General features: G+C 40.3%; 1 protein-coding gene across 5 annotated transcripts in view; it reads left to right on the top strand.

The window, feature by feature from the left end:
• Positions 1 to 26,512, top strand: part of CUX1 (cut like homeobox 1) — a 358,739-nt gene that overhangs the window by 286,206 nt on the left and 46,021 nt on the right. For 3 of the 5 annotated variants that reach the window (XM_087717242.1, XM_087717240.1, XM_087717239.1), the window contains 3 exons: positions 7,126 to 7,428; positions 19,141 to 19,329; positions 25,064 to 25,328. The exons of 1 other annotated variant lie outside the window; for it this stretch is intronic. In XM_087717242.1, coding sequence (XP_087573368.1) covers positions 7,126 to 7,428; positions 19,141 to 19,329; positions 25,064 to 25,328 — 757 coding nt within the window. Of the gene's footprint in view, positions 1 to 7,125; positions 7,429 to 14,108; positions 14,184 to 19,140; positions 19,330 to 25,063; positions 25,329 to 26,512 lie in introns of all 5 variants that reach the window. One more of the 5 variants, XM_087717238.1, reaches the window with a different exon arrangement.

Raw genomic sequence — 26,512 nt, 5'->3', positions numbered from 1 at the left:
ACCTTTAAGGCGGCTGCACTCTAGTAACCATCCCATTTTAGATTTTTGCTTTGTTGGTAGAAAATGAATTATATCAAAACAGAGCTTCTCAAACATAGCAATAGCACTTAGACTTATATACCACTTCACAGTGCTTTACAGCCCTCTCTAAGCTGTTTACAGAGTCAGCATATTTACCCCTAACAATCTGGGTCCTCACTTTGCCGACCTCAGAAGGGTGCAAGGCTGAGACAACCTTGAGCTGGTCAGGATCGAACTCCTGGCAGTGGATTGCAGAGCTAGCCTGCATTACTGCACTGTAAACACTGCTCCCCCACAGCTCAAGACTACATCTGTGAACCCCTGGCCATATCAAACACCATTAAGAAACATTGCCACTCAGGTTTGAGATTCAATGTACCAGTTATTAGTATAATTATTACTGTGTGAAATGAGCATGGAATGTGTTAACGTTTTTGCGGGCCTGAGCTTTGGCATCTCATTGACTGGGATTTACAAGCCCAGTCATTTCCTTTCTTTGATGTTATTTCAGCACCGCTTAGAGGTATTTTTTTATCCCAGTAGACTTTGCACGCCTAGGTTTGAACTCTGCCACCTTGTCTTTTTCTCTGTTTGCCCCGAGACTTTTCTCAGCTTCCAGTCGTCCCCCTCCCTTCTTCGCAACTCACAATCCCTCTCTTCCCCCAGAGGATAAAGTCCATAAGTCTTTACCCAAAGAGATAATGAATATAAAGAATATTTATATTCTTTGGGTAGGGAGGTGCTTTTATGTAGAAATTCTATCCTAATCCAGGGACTTAATGAAATATAGCCAAGTAACGTAAAAACAAATAAATAAATCAGCAATAGGCAGATTGTTGGATTGCCTGTGGATGTTACAAACCCAAGCTGAAAAGTGGCGATTATGCTGGATGCTTTCTTTGTGATCTGCCTTAGGTGTCTCTCCTCCAGGTCCCAATCATCCTCCTCGTATCTCCATAGCATCACTGGCAGTATTGTTTGCTCCTTGGGTTTTATAGCATAATGGCAAGAGTAGGGAAGATTCATAGCAGGTGTCTTTGCGTGTATGTGTATAAAATAACCACGAATAGAGGATGGAACTATGAGGGACATCTGAACCAGAACCAGGCCGTTTTATTTACCAGGCAGCCATCGTTTTGACCTTGCAGTGGGTTAAAGGACAAGGTTCTGAGGGAAAAATCTGTTTATCATGTATGGAATTCGTGCCGTCCCTGACAGTGTACAGTGAACAAGATGGATGATCTGCCAAGTTGGTCCTTCGCATGGGTGCATCAAGGCAAATTTACAGTACCACTGGTTCACTGCTTCCAATACGGAAATAACATTTGTTGGGCTTTGGATGCAGCTGCACAGCGAACTGAAGCTAAGCAGACAAAAGAAATTAGATCTGTAGCTTTCTTATTGTCTTGCAATATGGACTTTGGTGGCTTTGAGGGGTGGGTTTATCTTCCATAAACTATTTAAAGTGGGGGTGGTTTAAGAAGAATAACCTTTATGGGAATGTCAGGACACCTTTTCTAAATGTAATATTCTATTTTCAAACAGTAGGGCAAATGTTTTAGTAGCTTTAATTTATGACCATATTTCTCAGCCCTCTTCACCTACCATAGTCTTAATCCCACTATTTGCAAAGAACCTTGCCTTCTTAGAAACAAAAAAATTAAGTGGAGCCTTGGTATACATGCTAGAAAAAAATGGTTAAAGAGGAGTAACCATGTTTGTGTGTGTGTCTGTCCCCCGCCCCCATGCTCAACTGCCCTTCCTCATAATACTAGCAATTGCAAAACATGATGATTAGCAAGAGGTCCACTGGAGATGCATGAAGATTCTTCACTCAACATACAGTCTAAATAGTCGATAGTCAACCATTTGTCTTAAATAGTACAGGGAGTTGGGCTAGAAGACCTCCAAGGTACCTTCCAACTCTATTATTCTGTTGAATCCTCCTTCTCTTGAATGTCTCCAAATGTGCCTTACGGTTGTGTTATCTAAGACAAAAAAATGCAAGCAAGATGTGCTGCTTATAGTTGGGGATTGGAATACCGAAATTGAGAATAACAATAGCACTTAGACTTATATACCGCTTCATAGTGCTTTTACAGCCCTCTCTAAGCGGTTCACAGAGTCAGCCTATTTCCCCCAACAATCTGGGTCCTCATTTTACCCACCTCAGGAGAAGGGTGAGTCAACCTTGAGCCTGGTGAGATTCGAACTGCCAAACTGCAGGCAGCCGACAGTCAGCAGAAGTAGCCTGCAGTACAGCACTCTAACCACTGCTCCACTGAGGCTCAAAGTAATAGAATAGTAAAGAGGAAAACACAGATTAACTGTATGGCCTAGGAAACAGAAATGAAGCAGAAAAATACTTAACAGTTTCTGCAAACAGGTGTTTTCTTCGTTACTAACACATTATTCAAACACCCTGACAAAACCTGCATCTATGTGAACATCAGATGGAACTAGTAGGAACACATAGAAAATCATATTTGCCTCTCTTATTAGTGCAAGGAGGTGGAAGAGCTCACAGATGTGGCCAGTGACCAATTTTGAAACATATCATGAAGTATTTATATGCAAGTTCTAAGATAACTTAAACTAGAAGATCTCTGCTCAAAATGTGTTCCATTTTGAAGGAGAATATCAGGTATAGCTTTGAAAACCTTGTTGATGGGTAACTAGAGGAACTGTAGAACAAAATGAAAGAATGATGTTAAGAATAAATGTGAAGGGAGACTGCCCCCCCCAAAAAGAAAACTAACTGGATGCCAGAAGAAATGGCAGTGATTATCAAGAAGAGAAGTGTAAGTGAAAGATTTTAGGAAGGAACTGAACAAGTGTTTCAGGCTGCTTTTAGAAAAGACAAGTAACAATACAATGATATCCGTAAAGATATTAAGAGTGGAAATAGATTTAGGGGAAGATAAAAGGATAGTGCAGAAGATCTTAGATTTTAACTTCAAATTGATATGCTAAAGGAGATCTGTGGATAGATAGTAACTGATTCAGAGAAGATAAAATGAAGGTGGAAGAAGAGTACTGAAATTCTCTGTAAAAGGGATGCCATTATCCACAAGCCCTTGTAATCCAAGAATTCTGATACTGGAAGATGTACAATTATACGTAGTTGTAAGTCAAGAATCGATGTATTTCCTTCAGGATCCTCAGCATGGATCTTTTGGGCTCAGTAGCAGTTTTATAAATATTCTTCATCAAATATCATTAGATGGAAGGATTCCTGAAGGTTGAAAATTCAATTAGGTTGCTGGGCTTCATGCAGGTCAGCTGCCCTGGTAATAGAGTGAAGAATAACATACCTTTCTTTTGTTTTTGCCAATATAAGTGTTGCATCCGTAAAATACTGAACACATCATATTTGTTATGTATATTTCATTCTCTAAGTTCAGCTCCTGCATGACTTTCCTATTGAAGGGATGTGGTACATGAATTTGGTGGGGAGTAATACAGTGAGAGGAAAGGAGCAAGTTTCCTCCTCTTGATTTAGTTTGCTGTTATATGTCTTATATTGGTTGATATTTTTTCCCCGTTGCAAGTACTGTTGTGTAATGTAAATTTGGCAATAGCAGCAATATAGAGTATAAATTATCAGTGTTGGCAGAGGACAGCTTTTTGGCAAAACAAAATGTCTTCAAGTTTCTCAAAGCAAGAGCAGATCTGGCCTGGTTGGTCTCCCAGTTTTGAGGCTGGCCTGATCACCTGCAATTACCTGGAAAGTGTAATGTTTTTTTCAGAGAGAGCATTGTGCTGTGGGTGGAGTAGTAGGCATCCATCCTGTGAAAAGAACTGTAAGGATGCCAGGACCAAAATAATGTATGTTCCCAGGATAAATATTAAATTGGGCTCAGTTTAAATTAAACGTAGATACAATTCTATTAAAGGGATTAAATGCAATTGCCTTCTGCCTATTTAATAATAACGTACAGACCCAATCAGTGCACAGAACAGCCAAGTTATTATGCATGCCATGCGCCCAGAACAAAACATTGTATTTGATCCAAACCATACATTTAGTCTAAACATGACCCAGAATGTGTACGTTCCAGATGGGAAACAATAAAGAAGAGGCAGCGCTGATAGTTTGGTGTTTGACGTAGAAAAGCAAATGTGGGGCAGTTTTGTTATGCCGTGTTTGAATTGGAAAGGAAAGTAAAAGAAGGGATTGAGCAAAAATTTATCTAGGCTGAAACCTAGAACAATCCAGCACATTCAGCTTGATTAACTATGATCTGCCCAGGACCAATCCAATTAAAATTCCTGTGGAACAATGGTTTTTTTTTTCTATGCACAAAGCACGTTTTAAGAATATTTCTGACTTTTAATCGTTTTCCCTTTCACTCATGTTAAAAATTAGTTTGGAGAGAGTTTGGGGAGGGTTTTTAGCAAAAGTGTAAGCTGAATTCTCTAGGTGCCCAATATTACTTGAAGTGCGTGGCTACAATTGAGAGAACAAAAGTTGTTGTATTTCCTTGGCATGCACATTCAAGCTGATTTGAGAAGAAGGATATCAAAGCAGAGGGGAGTTGCTTAAATACTAGTCCTAGCAGATTTAGGCTGGAAGACCAGTTCAGTTGAACCGATAGTAGTTTGGCGACCTGAGTTGCTGGAACCAGCAGTGACCCAGGCCAGCCACGCCCCCAAACTGGTTCTCCCAGCTTGTTTTTTGCTTCTGCGCATGTGCAGAACAATTTTTATTGCATTTATGGTTACATGTGCATGCGTGCAGTATGTGTCTGGCGCATGCATGAGCGAAGCGAGCGTCCGTGCACAAAATTGCACGTGCACTGAACCGGCAGTATTGCTGGTAGCAACCCACTCCTGGTTCACAAATCTCAGAATCGGTCAGATGCTTTTGATACATTAGGACGGTACCAAATTGGAGGAAAGTTCTGTTGATTGTCTGCTGTATTAAAAATTATTGTTGCACCTACAATTCCAAGAATGGGGAGGGGGAAGCCATCTGTCTCATGTAGCCACTATTTTTAGACAGTTTTAAAAATAATACAAGGTTCAGACATATTCCTCATTGGAAAAGTAACATATGGGCAAGCTTTCTAAGGGCCAGCTCATGCAACACATTTTAAAGGCACAAGTTTTACAAGTTCATCCTGTGATTGAAGTTCCATGGAGCTCAATAACTGGAGTGTAATTCACAAGTCAGTTGCCACATGTGGAGGCTCCAGAATTTATGCATGTGTGCACACATGGTTCTATTTTGGAGTTTCACATCTACAAGTCTCAAAAATAGAACATGAAAATTATCGTTTCGATTTTTAATTCCAGCAGTGAGCGCAAAGCTAGCTTGTCGGTGTTTAGTTGCCAATACTTTGCTTGGCGTGTGCATCAATTTCCCAAAGTTTACATCTGGAGTTTCTGCTCCATTCACATTTATTTTCCCCCAAAGTAAATATTATTCCACATGTTGGGTAAAGAATGGAAAGAAAACCCTAGCAAAATGACTCTTTATGTCTTTTGGCACCATTAGGAGAAGTACTTTTTAAAGCAAACACTTGACTGAGGATGAGTAGAGGGCTAGCCATTTATTGCGGTACATTATATTTTGTTACCTACTCACATCCCATCCTAGGCTGCTGAGAATAGATAAGGTGGAGCGCCACCTCTGCTATTGGAGCTCCTTCGTTCCAGTAAGAGGGATAACAAACCAGAGCAAATGTGAAGGAAATCCCTATTCCTTCTCCACACTCCACTCTTATCAGCTTTACTTACAATCTGCAACACCAAGGAATCAAAATCCACTCAGAAATTACATCCTCAGCCCTGTTAGCACAATAGGAAAAGGAGGGGATGGGCACGCTGTTCTTTTTTTTTTTCTTTTCAGTAAAGATGCAGCCAATATTAGACTAGAAATGTTTGGACACCTTTCCTGTCAATCTTTAGATGTTAGACAGGGATCCTTAACCAAAACCTTCAGAAATTTGTGGCCAGAGACCATGATGTCTGGAACTGATGAGAATTATAATCCATGACATTTGACATGTTCTACACAATAGAAGAAAAGAGACACAGTGGCTAAGATGCTGAGCAGTTCGGTGGTTCAAATCCCTAGCGCCGCGTAACGGAATGAGCTCCCGTTACTTGTCCCAACTTCTGCCAACCTAGCAGTTTGAAAGCATGTAAAAATGCAAGTAGAAAAATAGGGACCACCTTTGGTGGGAAGGTAACAGTGTTCCGTGCACCGTTGGCATTTAGTCATGCCAGCCACATGACCACGGAGAGGTCTTCGGACAGCGCTGGCTCTTCGGCTTTGAAACGGAGATGAGCACCGCCCCCTAGAGTCGGGAATGACTAGCACGTATGTGCGAGGGGAACCTTTACCTTTTTGCAGTAGAAGATTGCTTCAGGAAAAGGCATGTATTTATTACTTCTTGAGATAGCCAGCTCTTATTTGTATTGAAATGCAAAATTGAAAAGTGGCAATAACAATACAGTGTTATAGATGCATTATTTCTTCTTCTAGATTGATTGATTGATTGATTGATTGATTGATTGATTGATTATGTGTTATAAAATTGTTTTTCGAGTCCTAGCAGCTGTATAGATATTCACCATTATGGTCTATCCCTAACCTTATTATCAAGTCTCTCATTGGAGGCTCACTTCTATTTAAGATAGCACTTTGTGATTTGTAAAAAGACGTAGAATGCTGTACTATTTTTTTTTTTACACATTCAGTGAGCTTGCTGAAAAATGGTATTTTCCAGAAACTAACAACTTGGGGCACCTTAATCAATTAAATATTATTTTATTTTTATTTGTTCCATATCATTAATTGGTACAGTAACTGCTCCAAAACACTAACCAAATTTTTCTTTTGGAATTTAAAAAATAAGTTTTTACTGCGGTTGAGATGACTTATATCTCAATAACTAAATCTGTGAATATAGGCTTTTTTAGTCATCACCTTAAATGCATTTCTGACAAGAGGGGAAGAGGTTAAGAGTATATTTTGACTATCAGCAATTTTGGGATTTGACGTACCTAAAAAACAAGGAGTTTTGGGAGCAAGACCTAGATGCGGGACTATTTTGTTAAAAGTAAGTTTCTCCTTTCCCTCTGCTGATTTTTCAGAAAGCACCCCAAAGACCTCTGCCAGTTGCAGTCCTGCTCCGGACTCCCCAATGAGTTCCAGCGACTCTGTGAAAAGCTTGACGGAACTGGTCCAGCAGCCCTGCCCGGCCATTGAAACCAGTAAGGAAGGCAAGTTGCAGGAGTCAAGCGAGGCCTCAACTTCGGATTCACACTGCACAACCCCATTGCCTCTCTCCGGCCATTCATCCCTCAGCATTCAGGAACTGGTCGCCATGTCCCCGGAACTTGATACCTATGGCATCACCAAGCGGGTTAAAGAGGTGCTCACGGACAACAACCTTGGTAAAAACAAAAAGTGTTTGTGTATGTATGTGTGTGCGTGTGTGTATTTTTTATCGTTGTTACAGTAAAGAGTTTTTAAATGTTCATTTTTTAAAATGTTGCGTTGCTAATAGGAACAGGTCGGATATCTAATTATAAACAAGTCAACATTGCTAATTATTTGGTGACTCAGAGAAGGCTTTGCACGTGGATAATTAGTAGAGCTTGTGCAAAATTTGTGCAGGGACCCAGCTCTTTGTATAATGCACCCTATCTTAGCATTCCTCATATGACGATCGCCTTTCTTGCAGTAGATACTAATTCCAAGTGTTCATCATTTTAGGAACTTTAATGTAGCTGCTTTTTCAAGGGATGACATGACTTGGCTAAAGATAAGTTTACTGCCAGTTTATTTAGTGCCTAGGTAAAAAAAATGGACAGAAAGAGAGAGTTTAGGGGCATAGCAAGCTTGCAGAGGTGCTATTTTTTTAATTAAAAAAAATTGTTTTGTGTCTTCATCAGTTTTTGGCTCCTGGCAACTGCCTCAACTAGTCCCTGCAGTTTTCTTGCTAAGATTTTTCAGAAGTTGGTTAGCCATTGCCTTAAAAGCCAATAGTGTTTGACTGGCCCAAGGCTGGCCCTAAGGCAAGACTAGGACACACAGTGTCTTAACCACAACAGCAAATAGGCTCTGGAGGCAGACAGACAGACAATCAGAAGACCGAAGCCCATCTATCATTTTTATCACATTTCCCTCTAGTCACTATCTCGCTAATTAGAGTTTTCTCATTCCCCACCCATTAACCTCTTCATGCATTATCTAAGGAGATTCTCAGTCATCCAGGTCATGGTTGTCCCAAAGGTGCTTTTTCAAAAGGCAACTGGACTTTCTTAGTTTTTCCTTGAAGATGTTTCACTTCTCATCCAAGAAGCTTCTTCACAAGCGAAACATTGTTAACGTCATTAAGGAAAAGTAAAGTTTAGTTGCCTTTGCATAAACCTGAGAGAACTGCCTTCCAAAGATCACACACACTCTCTTTTCTCTCTTTTAATTGTGATGGATCGGAAACACCAAAAATGAGTCAATCATCAGGATTGTACCTGCTTTACTATCACCTGCTTTGGAATTTTGTTTTTTAAAAAGACAGAAAAATAGATGTATACATCACATGCAACAAACATTTAGCAATTGAGCTCAAGTTTTAGTTGATTAAATAAAATGAGTTGTTTTTAGACATGAAAAAAAGGATGTTGTTTGAGAATATTTCATTGGCCATGGAAGTTGAGAGAGAGAGAGACAGAGAGAGTGTGTATCTGTTTCTTCAACTTACAACCACAATTGGGAATTTCTGCTGCTAAGCAAGACTGCTAAATCAAGCAAACCCAATTTCAGGATCTCCTTTGCCACAATTGTTAAGCAAATCACTGCAGTTGTTCAGTGAATCATGTGGCTGTTAAGCAAATCCAACTCCCCCAATTGACTACTTGTTGAAAGTCAGCTGGAAAGGTCGCAAGTGGCTATCACATGAGCCCAGGGGTGGGCTTCAAAAATTTTAGCAAGGGGTTCTCTGCCTGGTTGCTAGGTAGGTGTGGCCTAGTTGGCCTCCTGCACCACGGCGGGGATGGGTGGGTTTGCCCTCCCCGGGCTCTGGAGGCTTTTCCCTCTGAAGACCGGAAATGGGCCCATTTCCAGCCTCCCCAAACTTCCGGTAGACCTGTTTTTCCCCCTCCCCAAGCCTCACCGTGTGCCCTGCACTTACCTGCATCCAAAATGGGCCGCGTGGGGACTCCTGGGGGGATGGGGAGGTAGGGCCAGCCAGGAATGGGATTTGGGGGTTCTCCGAACTGCACAGAATCTTAGTTAAAGGTTCTCCCGAACCCCTGCAAAACCCCAGCAGCCCACTCCTGCATGAGCTTGAGATGTTGCAAAACATTGTAAATTCATGCCAGTGGCCAGTAGCCAAATTTTGATCACGGGATTGTGAGGATGCTACAACAGTCTTAAGTGTGAGGATTGTTGTAAGTCATTTTCAGTAGTACTGTTGTAACTTCATATGGCCACTGAATAAATGCTTGTATGTCAAGGACTACCTGTGAATGGATGGTCAGACAGATGGACAGACGGACGGATAGTAATAATGAGTAATAATTTGTGCAATTCTAGTAATATAAAATTATAAAATGTTCAAGAGTAAAATCAGTAGCCCTCGACCTATGACCACAATTGAGCCCAAAATTTTCATTGCTAAGTAAGACACTTGTTGAGTTATGCCTCATTTTATTATCTTTCTTGCCACAATTGTTAAGGGAATCATTGCAATTGTTAAGTTCGTAAGTTAGTAATTGCATTAAAAATTAGATAACAGAATGATGATGTAGCTTCTCAGAGCTTCATCGCTACTTCTTCCAGTGCAGTATTGACTGGCACAGTATGTGTATGGCAGGCCGTCATATCCTAGCAAATTCTTACAGTAAGAATTGTATGTTGTTGAGTTATCCATATTTTATTAGAATAGGCTTATATTAAGTTACTGTGCAGAATGAGCAAATAGCATTCAAAATTCATTAGACTTCTCTAGTCCTGAGGATAATTTACTTATTAATGGAATGCTTGAGAATTAATTTCTAACTGGCCCTAATCTAGAAAAAGGCCATATTATCCCAAAAATTGAATATTTGGTGTTAGGGAAATACCTAATATTCCTTGACACAATCATTATTTATCATGATTAATTCATAGTAGTTAAACCTACCTCAGTGTTGGGGGTCATTATGATGAAAAGAAAAACAGTAACAGTTAGGGACCTGTAACATTTTCCCATTGTTTATTAAGAAGAATAAAACATGAATAAAACATCTTGAAGGCAAATAAACCTGAATGTGGGGATTTCCCAATTATCATTATCTCCCCCATGATTCTTACAGCTCCTGAGATCAAAGAGTTAGAAAAAACCCGGTATCAATTGTTTCAAAGTAAATTTATATTTATTAAATTCATTACATTTTTTTCTTTCCACAAATTGTGATTTAAGTGTTTCTGAATATATCAGGCTCTGTTTAACCAACCCATATTACTTATAGAAATTCTGTTAACGTAAGTGTGGTTGGTGAGAGAGTGCCACATACAGGTGTAAATTGGGTCCAGTGAATTCATTATCATCCACAATCGTTCCAGATTGGATGCAGAAATTGGCCTTTTTTTTTTAGGTATCTTTTTTTTCTGTTAAGTTATTTTTGAAGCTTGCCTTCTCCTCCGCAAATGAAATGCTTTTATAGCTTACCTCTATGAAGATTTGACTTTCTGACTTCCAGATTACATTCTTTAATATAATTGTGGGCATGTATAAATAGGCATGCACCAGGAAAGCTGCTAGCATGGTACAACTGCTACTCCTTGCTTTTAGTGCATGGTTGAGCTTCCCATGATGTTGGAGGCAAAATGGTGTGTTGATGATGTGACCTAGTGTGGTAATGAAATGTTTAGAAACTAAATTGAAACAAGTTTGGAGAGCAAACCACTGCCAAAATTGTGTGATCCCTTAGTTTAAAACTGTTCTTATAAACAAAAAAGTTTTCCTTGCATTGTCACTTCACGAATAATCACAGTTTATTGTATATTATTCTGTGATCAGAAAAGCCAAAAGTCACAGCAGAGTAAACTATAGTTTGCCCCATTTTACAACTTTTCTTGCCAGAGTTGCTAAGTGATTCATTGCATTTGTTGGATTAGAAACATGGTTAAATGAATTTGACTTCCTTGTTGACCTTACTTATCAGAAGGTCGCAAAAGCTGATCTCATGACCCCAGGACTCTGCAACCGTCATAAATATGAACCACTTGCCAAGCAGCTGAATTTTGATCATGTGACCACAGGGATACTGCAGCAAACTTAAGTGTGAACGGTCATAAGTCACTTTTTTCAATGCCATTGTAACTGACAGTTCACTAAGTGAATTGTTGTAAGTCGAAGACTACCTGTACATCCAGTTGATTGAAACTGCACAATTAAAGGATGCAGTCAATAAAATATTTGGTGGTATGTTAGCAATTTAAGACAGTGCCATCTACAGTAGAAGAGATATAATACTCCAAATTGCAAAATATAAGAAATGAAATTTGCAAAGGGGAACTCTTAAATGGCCAACATCTGCCCAACATTATTTGGCCAACAGATAATACCTGGGAGTTGTAGAACAGGTCATTTCTGCCCTGCCCCATTCACTGTCCAGAATCTTTCTAATTGTAGTCATTCTTTTAAAAAAAATTTACTTTTTGTCCATGTAGGCTAAAAATGTTTAAATAATATTTTGTAAAAAACATTACAATATAAAATTATTTCTTGTAATGAAAATTAATATTTGGCTTCTCCAAAATCTCCACAGAAGCCACATTTCTCTGTGTGTTTCAGAGCATACAGAAAACCAAGATCCCTGATTCTTTTTTCCATCTGTATGTACTTCAAGAAGACCATGAATAGGTGCTTTGATTGACACTTGTTCTTAATGTCACTTTACATAAACTTTTAATGCCCCTGCCATGGTTTTTGTTTTTATGTGGCTGACATTATGTTACATTCATTAGATATAAATATATATCAGTATTTCCTTTGTGTCCTCTGTTTGCAACATCTCTAGATTTTCTAGAGATAGAATTAACCTGTTTCATGGCTTCTGGTTGTCTCCATCTTAGCCAATGTCACTAGCATTTCGAATTTTAGCATGAAAATAATTGCAAACTTGTCACATGCTAAGTGACACTATGAATAGCAAAATCCCCTTCCCTTCATTCCTCTAGCCTTTTGTGACATTTACATCCTGTTTTCCCAGCAACAATCAGATCCCCCTCCCCAATAATAATTGTTCCATCGTGATGTGCATAGTACAAATTTGACCCATGCGGAGATTCCTGCAAAATATAAAATTTTAAATAATCTCAGAGGTCCCAGATCAAAGTCGGCCGATCATAGAAAAGGCTGCTGCAATGTTGCTGAATCCCTACCAGTCCTTTTGCCATTCATGGAGCTGGTGGACCAATGAGCCTGCTCAAGATGAGATGGCTTCTTATATTCATGCCTGTGTACATGAAGGAGGATTAATGACTCTACTCCATTTCTTCTCCTCATCCTTTTTTGTTGCATCCTGAAATAAGTGTAGTAGTTCATAAATTTCTATGCCGTTCTATTCACCTTTACTATATTTTATAAGTAACTCAAGGTGGTAAACATACCTAATACTCCTTCCTCCTCCTATTTTCCCCATAATAACAACCCTGTGAGTTGAGTTGGGCTGAGAGAGTGACTGGCCTAAGTCATCCAGTTGGCTTCCATGCGTAAGGCAGAACTAGAATTCAGAGTCTCAAAGTTTCTAGCCTGGTGCCTTAACCACCAGCCGTCCCATTTCTCTGTTTAGGATCATTCTAAACATCATTTTAAGTCCACAGTGTTCACTGGCAAACATATATTGTTAAAAATAGGGTAGATATAAAGATGTAGTGAAGATGATTAATAAATCCAAGCAAGCCAAATTCAGTCCGACATATAAAAGGCTGTGAGGTTGGTTTCAAAAGAATGCATGTCGTTATTAAAACTACAAAAAAATATAGTAATAGTCAAACTTGTACAGTATAATTGTTTTATAAAATCTAGTGCACAGGTTAGCTAATACCAGCAACACATTTCAATTTCCTCTCAAAATTGTAAGGTACATTTCATGTTTTTAATAAGTATTCTATATAGCAAAGTGATTAAGTAATTCCAGTATTAACAACTCAATATCTTTTAGTAACAATGGAGACTTGAAAGGATATGAGTTCCCCTCTTCCTTTTTGCCACTTTCTGGCCAGAAGTTCCCCTTCTGTAATATAAGACCTCAGAAATTTTTCATCAGCTTGAATTGAAGGGAGAAAAGATTCTTGTTGAGGATCAGCTGGAGGGAGATCTACTTTCAGAAGGAATCCTGAAGTAATAGATCTTTGGAGGAGGAGGAAGGTGTTCCTTTCCTATATGGAAATCAGGAGAAATATCACTCTCGTGAGGAGAAAAATACACAGTGATTGCCAAATATTTATATTGACTGGCTCACCGGCATCTTCAGGACCTGTGTTGCTGACCTCCATGTTACTGTGTTTCCCCCAAAATAAGACAGTCTTATTTTCTTTTGACCCCCGAAATAAGCACTTGGCCTTATTTTCGGGGAGGCGTTATTTTTGAGGTGCAGAAGGCAGCGAGCGTGATCATCTCATGGCTGTGTTGCAATATTTTCAGCGAGGGCTTATTTTAGCACATGCGCTCAAAAGCCCGATTGGGCTTATTATCTGGGGAGGTCTTATTTTCAGGGAAACAGGGTAGAATAAAGTACTCTGACAAGACAAAAGAGAGAAGGCATAGTTTTAGATAACTGCAGCCACCGATGTGATTTTCAGATCTACAAATGTTGCTAATAACAATCCCTTTGAATTGTGTATGTTGTGTAGATGACTGAACGCAAGCAGTTATCCATGGTGAAATATTCACATCCGGATCCTGTTTTTGCATGAAATTTGGGGTGGTGGGAGGAGGCGTTGTCAAATTCTCGATTTCATGTATAATAGATATGTGGCAATAGTAATCATTGAGATGTAATTCGTCTGCTTGAATGTAAAGCCTTTTGCCACAGCGCTTCTTTTTCCTTCACTGAGACAATTTTCCTCCTCTGTGCTTCAGTTACAGCTAGAGAAAACTTCACTGAATCCCCCTCTGTATTCATTCCACTGCCCAGATGTAGAAGAAAAAAATACCGTAAGCTCCATAGGACAAACAGAAAGTTTCCTCTCACACCCTCCATCCTCATCCATCTTCTTCGTACGGGGACCTTTTCATCCAAGAATAGTCCAATATGTTGAAGGTTTCCTAGAAAGCTCAGAAACCTCTTGAAAATGAAGAGGAATGTTTGATGTAATCCCAATCCCCCGCTTTTCTGTTCAATATATCATATCGTAAGTTTAACTGCGGCATAAAAGAGTTCAGTCTCAAGAACAAGACTGAATACATCAAAATGCTGCACAATTTTTTTTAAAAAAAAATACTGCTATAAAAGCAGTATTAGCCAGAATAAGCAGTTTATCCGAAGTCAAAAAGGTTTAGCAAAATGAAAAGTTCTGTGTCAGGTGGGGGGAAAAATGTCTGAAGAGACGTCAATCCCCTTGGAGACTGTTTGAAAGCTGCCGATGAAAACTCCTTTGCTCCATATCCAAGATGGGAAAACCCATGAAAGGACCTCCCAAGTTAAAGGTTCTTCAACCATCATAGCTTCACCCCACAATAAATAGTGCTTAATTCTATCAATCTCTTGATATGATCATCTTTATTAATTAATAGATTTTGGAATATTTTTAAGTCTTCCCCCTCCACAGAAACAAAGACTATCAATACGATTATCATCTAGATAGTAAAACTTTTAAACAAGAAACTGAGAGCCTCTGATAAACAGTAGGAAGCAAAAGCATATTGGATGTTTTATTCAATATAAATTAATGATTAAATAATAAGTAAATTGATAAATACATAAATATAAATCCAATATGAAATATTGAAACCAACCAATGCAGTGGCAGGTATTCATCTTTTAAAATCAGGAGCCATAGTCATACAAAGGAGACTGTAGGACAGTGGTTCTCAACCTTCCCAATGCCGCAACCCTTTAATACAGTTCCTCATATTGTGGTGACCCCCACCCATAAAATTGGTGTCTCGGTTCCTAAGACTGTCGAAAATACGTGTTTTCCGATGGTCTTAGGCGACCCCTGTAAAAGGATCTTTCGACCCCCAAAGGGATCTCGACCCACAAGTTGAGAACCGCTTCTATAGGAGGTCTGGAGATAAGAAGACACTGCTGGCAGTTTTCAATAAGATGGCCTGAAAAAGACTGCAGATGGAAGAGGGGAGTGCAAATGAATACTGGTTGCAGAGATCCAGTAGCAAGAAAGGTTTTTGATTACTGTATTACTCATCTAGAATGTGATAGCCACCTCACCAGATTGGGCATCAGTCATGCACATATCACTTTGTTTGCTAATGAAGTGACCATCCCATCACTCTTTGAGCCAGGTTCAGGAGTTGGCTTTTGGCATGTAAATATTTTGTGTCAGTGGCTAAACACCAGGATTACACAGTGATGCCTTATTAGCCAAGCAGAGCCTTCTTCATTGGTAGCACCTACAATCGGAACCTTCCTGAAATTATTGTGACATTATTTTATCCTTTATAGTTTTGGAGGAGACTTATTGTCCCACCTGGGACAGGCCTTCTATGTTATAAATGGTGCATGGAAGGGTCTTTTGCTTCTATTTTCTTCTCCACTAGGACATTTTCAATTAGTTCTATTTTGTACCATTTTCGTTTCTTGTTTCATTATTGCATTATATAATTTGGAAAATGATTTGAGATTGGTTTTCATAGGAGATAGTTTTAAATCTGACAGATAATAAATAAGTGGAGCCAATGGCCCACAGGTGGTAGATTCCTCTTTCCTGAACATGTTCAAGCAGAGGCTGGACAGCTGTGCCACCCATCCCACCATCAGGCCATCTTATTGGAGATAGTTTGATTTAAATCCCTGCAGATAGCAGAAGGTTGGACTTGATGGCTTAAATCCTTCCAGAATTTGTTTTGTGTCTATGACTGAACCTTTGTAACTACATGGACTCATTTTGGAAGCGGTTTTCCATTGTCTCCTTCATTAGGGTTGAGAGAGAGTGAATGGCCTTAAGTGAGTCAGTCTAAGACCTTTAACCTCTTCTTTCAATTCTAGGCTGCTCTTGTTCTGATGGAGCTTTGGTGAGTAGGTTGCATTGCCTTCCCATTTTGGCACCTTCCAGGTGGATTAGACTTCCAGAATGCTAATCCAATTATAGTCTCAACATACCTGGAGGATGATGAGTTGGGCAAGATGGCTGTGTGGTATCCCGTAAATGTTTCCAGCAAGGCAATGCTTGCTAAAATGAAATCAATCCAAGGAAATTATTTCCTATTTCAAAAAAAAAGTTGCTGCATAAATGACATTTATGGGATGGAAGAACAACAGGGAAGACAGACATATTTTTGCACCTGTCCTTTCAGCCACTGCTGCAAAGATAAACCAGAGCATCCTAGGAATTGGGACCCTTCAAATGTGTATAATTGACATCAAATTGGGAGGAGAAGTACGGTAGTCTTTTTTAAGTTTCCACAGATTCAGGTGTCCATATGGTTTTGGTTTTGGTTTTATTAGTATTTGTAGGCCGCCCTTTTCCCTGAGGGGACTCAGGGCGGCTCACACAAAACCGGGAAGGGGGAACTGAGCATTAGGCTTGGAGCAGACTCATTCACTAAGAAAGTTTCTGTGAAGGCAAAAATAGATAAAATGAAAACTTTCCATCCTGATAGTTAAGGTTCATTTGGTCTTGGAATTTTTTTTTAAAAACACACAGTTTGCCCTCCAGAAGGCTTTGGCGTGCCAGCGGCTGAGCAGGGAGCAAGGGTGTGCCAGGTTGATTGTTTGAATGGTTTCGATTAGCTTAATGGAATGGCTCTCTTCTGAAGCCTGACCACAGTACGGTTTGAGCATCTGGTGCCCTGAATGGCAGGCGCTGACTTAAGGAAATACAGGTTGGAAATTGTTTCAGTCTGCTGCTAGTCTTTGTTTCCATTATCTCCCTTGTAAGGTCCTCAACCTTGAACAGCAGGAAGTTGTTCCCAGCTAGGAGAATCAGTCTTGTCCTCCTGCCCATGAAAACAGCAACCCTGGGGGAAGGACAAAGTTATCCAGATAATTAGACCTTCAACGAAATTAAGTGGGGGGAGAGGGCATTCTTGTACATTCACTCATGGGCCTACACTTGGGTGTAATTCATTTGGTTTGAAGTTGCAGTCTTGAAGTCTTGCGGCTGTCATAACCATAATCGATGGGTTGGGATTTGCGTGAGGAGATGCCCTGCTTTGGTCACAACGCATGTGCCTCATCAGCTCCGGTGACTGGCAGGCAATATGAATATGTTTTTATCTCCTTACAAGATTGATATCCCACCTTTCATTCAGTGACGGCAGCAAACACAGCACTCTTTGGGAGAGGCTGGGCAGAAAGAGAGAGAAGCTGGCCCCATGTCATTACAGGAGCTTCCAGGAGTAAAATCTGGGACTCCGTGGTTCCAGTCGAGGTCTTAACTATTATAAGACAGTCATAAATTCTTGTAGAATAGGCCTTTCTACCCTCAGAAGGCATTATGCATTTCTTCCCTCAGCTTCATTTTCCATAAATCATTTCAGGAACTGCAGAATCAAAAGGATTTTTTTTTTAATTTCCATTGTGGATTTATATCCCACTTCACTGCTGGAGTCTTTAAAGCACGTCGTTAATTCTGATTTTAATCATATCTAATTTGGATTACAGTATAATGCTATCCTATCCCACTTTTCTTTTTACTATTATTTGCATGTCTGCTTTCATGAGATCACTTTAAAAGCCTTTACTCTTTAATGAAAAGCATTAATCATCGTTTGACTTTTATTAAATAAGAAAGGTTTTAGGGGAAAATGTATGAAAGTATATGTTTGTCTAAAGCTACTAGATCAATGTTGGATTTGGTTTTGTTTGCTTTTTAGTTTGTTGTTTGTTTGTTTATCGGGTTTAGAAATTGCCCATCTTCCTTAGAGAGGAGCTTTTTTTTTATGCTTTCAAGTGACTGCCTGGACATTTCCCTGCAGTTCCTTGGAAAGATTTCAGATGTAGCTTGCCACTGCCTGCTTCCTTGGGCTGAAAGAGAGTGACTGGCACAAAGTTAACCAGCTGGTTTTATACCTAACAACCCACAGTCTCCAAGTCTCTAGCCTGGCACCTTAACCACAATACCAGACTGGCACTCACATTCTGTACAGAATTTCAAATACCAGAAGGCTGATAGTGAAAGCGGAAAAGTTTGAGCTGGCCAACTGCTTTGGTGAATACCTGTTGGAGTTATAGCCCTGTGACAGTCTTGGTTGTTGACCATTCAGATACCCTTTATAGCAGTGAGACTTATATACCGCTTCATAGGGCTTTCAGCCCTCTCTAAGCGGTTTACAGAGTCAGCATATTGCCCCCAACAACAATCCGGGTCCTCATTTTACCCACCTCGGAAGGATGGAAGGCTGAGTCAATCCTGAGCCGGTGAGATTTGAACAGCCGAACTGCAGAACTGCAGTCAGCTGAAGTAGCCTGCAATGCTGCATTTAACCACTGCGCCACCTCGGCTTTGTTAAAGTGTCCCTTCTTTGTTACATGTTTAAGAACTGACTCGGAATCCAACATGATATAAGAGCTTCTGAATCAAAACGTTCCTTGTATCATGACCCAAGGAGCAAGCTATTTTTTTTTCACAGCTACTACACAAAACATAAGCATTTTATTGTAACCCCACTCTGTGAATGAATTGGTATGCCAAATTCCAGGCCTTTGAAATGAAAGGCACTTAAAGACTGGCTCTGATCAGTCTTCCTCTTCAGTACAGATATCAGGTAGCTCTCAAGTGGCGAAAAGAATTAGCCACCTCCCTATAAACTGCTTGCTAGATGTTAGGGATTGTATCCTTGTTCAGAAAAGCCCAAACAATCGAGCATCTTTTGATTTTCAAGTCTATTGTTTTTTCCTTCATTTGCATCCAGATCTATAAAAGTATCGTTTCTCTTGGTGTTTTTCTCTCTTTTTAGCATCAATAACGTAACGTTTGCATTTCTTTTGCAGGTCAGCGTTTGTTTGGGGAAACGATCCTGGGGCTGACCCAAGGCTCAGTCTCAGACCTACTTGCCCGCCCAAAGCCCTGGCACAAACTGAGCTTGAAGGGCCGGGAGCCATTTGTGCGCATGCAGCTGTGGCTCAATGACCCAAACAATGTAGAGAAGCTGATGGACATGAAGCGCATGGAGAAGAAAGGTAACTTCTGTCACTCCTGCGGTCGAAGGGGGAGGGGAATTGATGTCCAGCCCAGGATGTCTCTCTCGTTTAATTGAAAAATGTTTTCAATATGTTTCAAATATCACTGGCCAAGAGCATAACCTTCTGAGTCATGCAGTTCCCACAGCTTGTGGGCCACCCAGAGTTGGTGTTTTCAATTGGGTTGCCTTAGATATCCAAATAAATAAATAAATAAAACATCGGAAAGGTTCGTGTGTGGGAAGAAGTGTTTAATATGATCCAGGAAAGTTAAAATTAGTCAAAAGCATGAGATTAAACTAGCCCCGCAGCCAGGGATGCAGTAGAAACATCTAAGCTTGAGTTTGTTGTCCCATTTTATCCAATAATTATCCAAAAAGAAAAGCAGTTTGAGAAAAAGAATGGCTGAAAAAGTTCCGCGTCACAAAACACAGGAACTCCAGAGTAAATGGTGGGTTATATATCCAATAAATACGTAAATAACGTTTATTTATTCAGTGTATGCTTAATGCAGTCAGCTAGACTTTTTACAACAAATATATACAATTGCAGAATATAAAAACATCTTAGGTAAACTGCCTTAAATAAGTCATAGTTATGCACCGCTTCAAGCTCCTGAGCAAAAGATGGGATATAATTCTGATAATTAAATGAAAAAAATAAGTAACCCTTTGTAGACGTCATCTCAATCACCATAAGCCTTCGGAATGAATTTAGCAGCTTCCACAAACTAGTTAGATAGGATCTATTAGGATGCTATTAGAATAAAACCCAGAGTTGGCCACTAAAAAGCCAAGCTTGCAAGCCTTACCTCACTTTTGAAATTGTTTGGAGAAGTACAAGCATTTTTACCAAGGATCCATGAAGTGGGTATTTCAATTCCAGTTGGAGAAGATGGTTCTGTAGATACCTCAGATGTATATAGAGGTTTTACAGATTAAACCTGCCATTTGAATTGCACCTAGAAGGCAGTAGGAAATGACTGCAGGTCATGGATCATGGATATAAAGTACTTATGGCAACAAGTAAGCCACCTATTCTTTATTAGCTGGCTCAGAATTGTCTTAACTGTAGTCCGACATAGAACACATACAGTAGTCCAAGCAGATAGAGGTAGTCCTCAACTTACAATCATAGTTGGGATCGGAACATCTCTCACTAAGCCATATGGTCATTAAGTGAGTTATACCTGATTTTGTAATATTTTTGCTGTGGTTGTTAAGCAAATCACATAGTCATTAAGTGAATCCAGCTTCCTCCGTTAATTTTGGTGGTGACATGATAACCAGTATTCCAATATTTGGGGGCTGCCACAAAGAAGAGGGGGTCAAGTTATTTTCCAATGCACCAGAGGTCAGGAAAGGAAACAATGGATGGAAACTAATCAAGGAGAGAAACAACCTGGAATTAAGGAGCAATTTCCTAACAGTGAGAACAATTAACCTGTGGAACAGCTTGCCTTCAGAGGTTGTGGGTGCTTCATCACTGGGGAGGGGGGGGGTTAAGAAGAGACTGAATAGCTACTTGTCTGAAATGATACAGGGCAGGGTGTCACGTGCTGGCCCCGCCCAGTTTAGCAAAAGGGGAGGGAAGTCACCTGACACCACCATGACGATGCGAGTTTGTTACCCCTGATATAGGGTCTCCTAGGACCCTTCCAGCTGTAGTCTGAATTTGAATTTGTAGCCCAAATTGTCCTCTGCCCAATATTGCTTCTGATTCAGAAGAGAGAAAACAGCTATCAAGACTAATGGCCACCAATAACCCAATCACTTTGAATTAGTTCGATCCCCTCTTAATTAAAGCTTTCTGGCCACCGTATCTGAACTGTCCTCTTTTATTGTCTTCATTTTGTAATATTTTATTTCCATAGAAGACCATAATAGAGCAGTAGAAAAACTCATTATTATCGCTTTCCACAACTATCCTGTCTCCAGCATCAGGAGGATCAGTGGTGGGTTCCGGATCCCGTTCTAACTGGTATGGTTGGAATGGGCCTGGCGGCGTCCACATGGACGCGCGCAGCACGCACGTGCATCATACTGTCCAGCGATGCCTCTGTGACGCTCCAACTGCTCAGCAGAGCATCGCACAGGTGCTGTACACGCTGTGCGTGGAAGCCCCAAAGACTTTAAAGACAGGTAAGGAGTGAGGGCGGGCAGGTGGGCCCTCCGGAGCACCGTACCGGAACGGTACCCGGTGCTCTGGGCAGGCTCCAGTATGCCCCTACCAGGGCGTACCACCTGCAGCCCACCACTGAGGAGGATACTAGATTAGGTCAGGCTGTAATAGATGGTCATCAGGTTTTCAAAAATTATTTCAGCACATACACAGATTGTAGGACAAGGACTCTGTGTAAGGCTGACCCAATCAGTGTGCTCTCTAGGAGATGCTTCAATCATTATGAGACAGGCCAGGTCACATTTGGTAAACATTAATCGCTAGGATACAAAACCTGTGGACTTCCACATATTTCTGAGATAGAAACCTGCCCCAGCTGACACTGCTGGAAATTAATAACAGCTACAGGAGTATTAAGTTTCCTATCATTGTTGTAAGTCATCAAAACAGTCATCTCCCAACAGGAAAGCAGAATCACAAATTCCACAGGTTCCAAGCGCCCTCTTGTGATCTTAAATGCTGATAGCTCTTCAAACAACTTGTTCCATCAAAACATTTAACAAGCAGAACAACCAGAGTAGTATGGAATAATCCGATCCACTAAAGATCAATTAATCAAATTAGTCTATTACAATCATAGACCTGTAGGGCAGAGGTCTTCAAACTTGGCAACTTTAAGACTTGTGGACTTCAAGTCCCAGAATTCTCCAGCCAGCTATGCTTAGGTTGTATTAGTTTAGTTAAATATGCCATGAAAGAAGCAGAGTATCTTTTAGATTCACTGGCAAGAAAGTTTGGATCTTAGGCAAAGTCCAACTAATAGTCTGTGTCTGATACGAATTGTTTAATAAGTGCTTTGATCGGTTCTTCCCCATGCTGAGTAGAAGTCCTGAAGGGAAATCCAAGGATAAGATTTTAGTTGCCACTGCTGCTTACATGTGGATTGAAAATAGTGGTTTAATGGGACAAGACCAAGAGGTGAAGTAAAAGAGCCTAATGAGTAGGCTCATTCACACTCTAGCCACCAATGCAGCTTTAATTAAGTACATATGTGATATAGTATAGCAATAGCACTTAGACTTATATACCGCTTCACAGTGCTTTACAGCCCTCTCTAAGTGATTTACAGAGTCAGCATATGGCCCCCAACAATCTGGGTCCTCCTTTTACCCACCTCGGAAGGATGGAAGGCTGAGTCAACTGTGCAGAGTTTGAAGTCATCCTTAATAAAGCTAACAAATGTTAAATTATTTGTATCCTTAGTTTACTTGATTTAACCTAATTAATTTAGGAAATATAAAATTACTTGAGGCATAGTTATGCGGGACATGACTGCTATTGTAAAAGGGCTTTTTGGTCTTTAACCATAAATATAAATGAAATGCAGACCCACAGACGCTCTCTAGAGAAAGGAGGTAGCTAGCTTGAGGTTAGCAGAAATGGCAGTTCAAGGATACTCGTGTTTACAGGAGGACCTATAATGAAGAAATAGATGCTTTGCCAGCAGAAATCCTCTAATATGACCTCTAGCATCACAGGTAGGATAAATGGGACTTTGGGCTAGCTGCAGGACAATAAACACCGCCTGAGATAGGCTGCAAATCAGGCATCTGAATCAGCAGGCAAAGATCTAGGAGCCAACCCCAAATTTACATCGGGCGAAGGCTGCGTTCCAAAGTAACAAAACAGGACAGGAAGAGGTAGGAGCAGACATAAAGCTAGAAGCATCGCTAAGGATTGCAAGCTAAAGCAACAATCAGGGAATAGAAGCATTAGGTAGATAAGTCTGGTTCAGTTGCAAATATTTTCATGGAGGCTGATGTGTCCAGATTCTGTTAAGACATGCCAGATGACCAGTTGGCTCTCTCAAACTGGAATCCCAGTATAGAAATCACCTTTTTATCCTTAAGGCAGTTACCTGCAAACAGATGTTCTTCAAATGAGTTGGCTATTATAAAACTCATAAGGTAGTCAAGACATTAACTGTCATAGGTCAGCTTGCCTGGCCTTCTGTGGAGGTAAGCCAGAAATAGGCAGACTTCAGGATGGTAGAATTTGTATTGTAGTTCATTGCACAGTTGTTTAGACTGGATTTGGCATTTTTATCCACCTATCCATTCCTGGAATAGGCAGGCGTTGTTTGATGGCGTTAAAGATAGTGTAACAGGATACAGGCTGTCCCAGGTAAAGCTGCCTTTTGAAATTGTCTGATGGTGATTTTGTAGATGCCGATAATGTTCAGGTGGCACTCCAGATATTTTGGAATTGTACCAAAGGCCCCTATTGCTATTGGCACTCTCTTTGCTTTCTTTTGCCACAGTCATTCTACTTCTGTTTTCACATCTTTGTATTTTGTAATTTTATCCAGTTCTTTCTCTTCTCTTCTGCTATCTTCAGTACTTCGGTGTCTACTATCCAGATTTTTTCTGTCTTTCTTTTCAACAATTGTTAAGTCTGGGGTGTTAGTGGCAGGTGTTTGCTTGAATTCTAAAGATTAGAAGCTGCCCAGGGCTGGTTAGAAGACAGATAGTTTATACTGTATAAATATTTTAAATAAGTAAAATCCTAGATAACTTTAAGACTTCATTTTCTATTATTTTGTCTATTTTGTGATCCCCCACCGGTTCTTATTTGCAGACAAGTGGTCTTTCATGCAGATATTCCATTGTACTATTGTTGCTACTTGGTCGTATTATAGTTTGTAGTCAGTCTGTGAAATCTTCTTTCAGCAATTAACTAGGTGGCTCACCAATTGTTGTTGTTGTTGTTGTTATTGTTGTTGTTGTTGTTATTATTATTATTATTATTATTATTATTATTATTATTATTATTATTATTATTATTATACAATTGTATCACAGCGGCCAGTTGTTTCGCCGAATTTGGCATTGGTTACTAGTCGGGCCCCACCCAGGGGCCTAGGACGTCGTAACGTATTTTCGTAATATGCTATTATTATTATTATTGAATCTGAAATACCTCCCTGCTGAAACCTTAGGCAAAAGATAAGCACTTACCAAATTCTAAACTAAGGAATTTATTTTATAAGTTGTATAATTAAACAAAAATCAAACAAAGCCCCTGTTTATGGGTTGATTAGGCCAAGCATTGTTTCAGTGGTTAAATGCAGAAAGAGAGGAGTATTACTACAAATGGTAAACTGTTAGGGGAGAGCTGTCTTTTGCCATTCACCAAATTGAAAACTGACACTTGGTCTACTATGAGATACAATCCCATTTATCAGCTTCTGAGCACATTTCAGATTCCACACAGCACCCTACAGCAGGGGTCTCCAACTTTGGCAACTCTAAGACCTGTGGACTTCAATTCCTAGAATTCCTCAGCCAGCTTTCTGGCTGAGGAACTCTGGGAGTTAAAGTCCACAGGTCTTAAAGTTACCAAGGTTGGAGACCCCTGCCCTATAGGATGACTAGAAACATCTTGTGCATGAAACATGGAAAGAGACTCTCAGTCTTAATAGATGTGCCTTGGCTAAGTTTTAAGCAGATCTCATATGCCCCCATAGAGTTGCAAAACCTTTTCATTCTCAACCAGCTTTCCCCATTTGTCGCTTCTGTCTCCGGCTGATGACGTGGCTTCCTTTGTCTTCCAGCATACATGAAACGGCGGCACAGCTCCGTCAGTGACAGCCAGCCTTCAGAATCATCCTCCACTGGAATAGATTACAGCCAGGGGGCCAGCCCACAACCGCAGCATCAGCTCAAGAAGCCACGGGTTGTCTTGGCTCCGGAAGAGAAAGAAGCTCTGAAACGGGCCTATCAGCAAAAGCCATACCCATCACCAAAAACTATCGAGGAACTTGCCACACAGCTCAACTTGAAGACCAGCACCGTCATTAATTGGTTCCACAATTATAGGTAGGTAGCGCCGAGTTTTTCCCGTTTTACTGCAGAACCAGCAGTCCTTTCACCCTTGCCATTTCTTCTTTGAATAAGATTGTCTTTTTTCTCATATGCCGTTTATGAATTATATAGAACATATATGAGAAAATACAATTTGAATCTCAACATGTTTACTTAAGCTGTAGAACTCAGATCTTTTGGAAGCTTCTGCAATCAGAAGGAGAGCAAGATTGGACTTTGGAGGGGAATGTGTTTTGTGATCACCTTTTGTGATCTTCTGACAAGCAGAGTCGATGGGAGAGCCAGAGTCACTCAACTGTGTTACTAAATTAACATCTGCAGTGAGCCACTTAACAACTGTGGCAAGCAAAGTTGTAAAATGGGGCAACGCTCGTTTAGAAATGTCTCATTTAGCAACGGAAATGGTGGGCTCAGTTGTGGTCGTAATTCGAGGACTACCTGTACAACCTTGTCGTCCTCCAGATTGCATGGGTTGCCCCCATTGAATAGTAAACATTCATATGGCAGAATCAGGGAGTTAATAAACACGTGGAGAAGATACAATATTAACTGTATTAAATTGATTCAATTCAAATTCCAATTCAGTTCATTCCAGTTTAGCTTTTATGCTGATTTTATCCCAAAAGACTAGTGTGACGCTCAGACTTAAAGGTTGCCTGTCTTCCTCTCAGCCTAAGTAACTTCTATAACAAGGTGTCAAACTCGATTTCATTTGAGGGCCACATCAGGGTTGTGTGTGACCTCGGGGGGTGGGGGGATGGGCATGGCCAGCTTTACATTACTCATGTCGGGAGCACCTATGGCCTGAGTGCTCTGCCAGCAAAAATGGAGCTCTGGCCGGGGGGGCTGCATGTGGTCTTTATATATGTGTGTGTGTGTGTGTGTGTGTGTGTCGTGTCGTGTCACAACCCCTGGTATGGCCAAATATGGAAGGGAGCATACTGCTTCCCTTTTCTGTCTATCAGCTCACTCTGGGAGCCATCCAGGCAGAAAGCCATTTCTTTATGTTGCATTGTTACATTTGTGTTGCAATTGTGCTGAGAAATAAATAAAGGGAGTAGTCTAGTCTCCCTTTATTTATTTATCAGCACAATTGCAACATACATACATACATACATACATACATACATACATACATACATACATACAGTTTTTTTTTCATTTTCATAAAAAATAAC

Source organism: Thamnophis sirtalis, unplaced genomic scaffold (genome assembly GCF_051295495.1).
Source record: "Thamnophis sirtalis isolate CommonGarterSnake01/CBP01778 unplaced genomic scaffold, rThaSir2_p1.2 scaffold_6, whole genome shotgun sequence".
NCBI classification, from domain to species: domain Eukaryota; kingdom Metazoa; phylum Chordata; class Lepidosauria; order Squamata; family Natricidae; genus Thamnophis; species Thamnophis sirtalis.
This window is presented reverse-complemented; position numbering and strand designations above follow the sequence as displayed.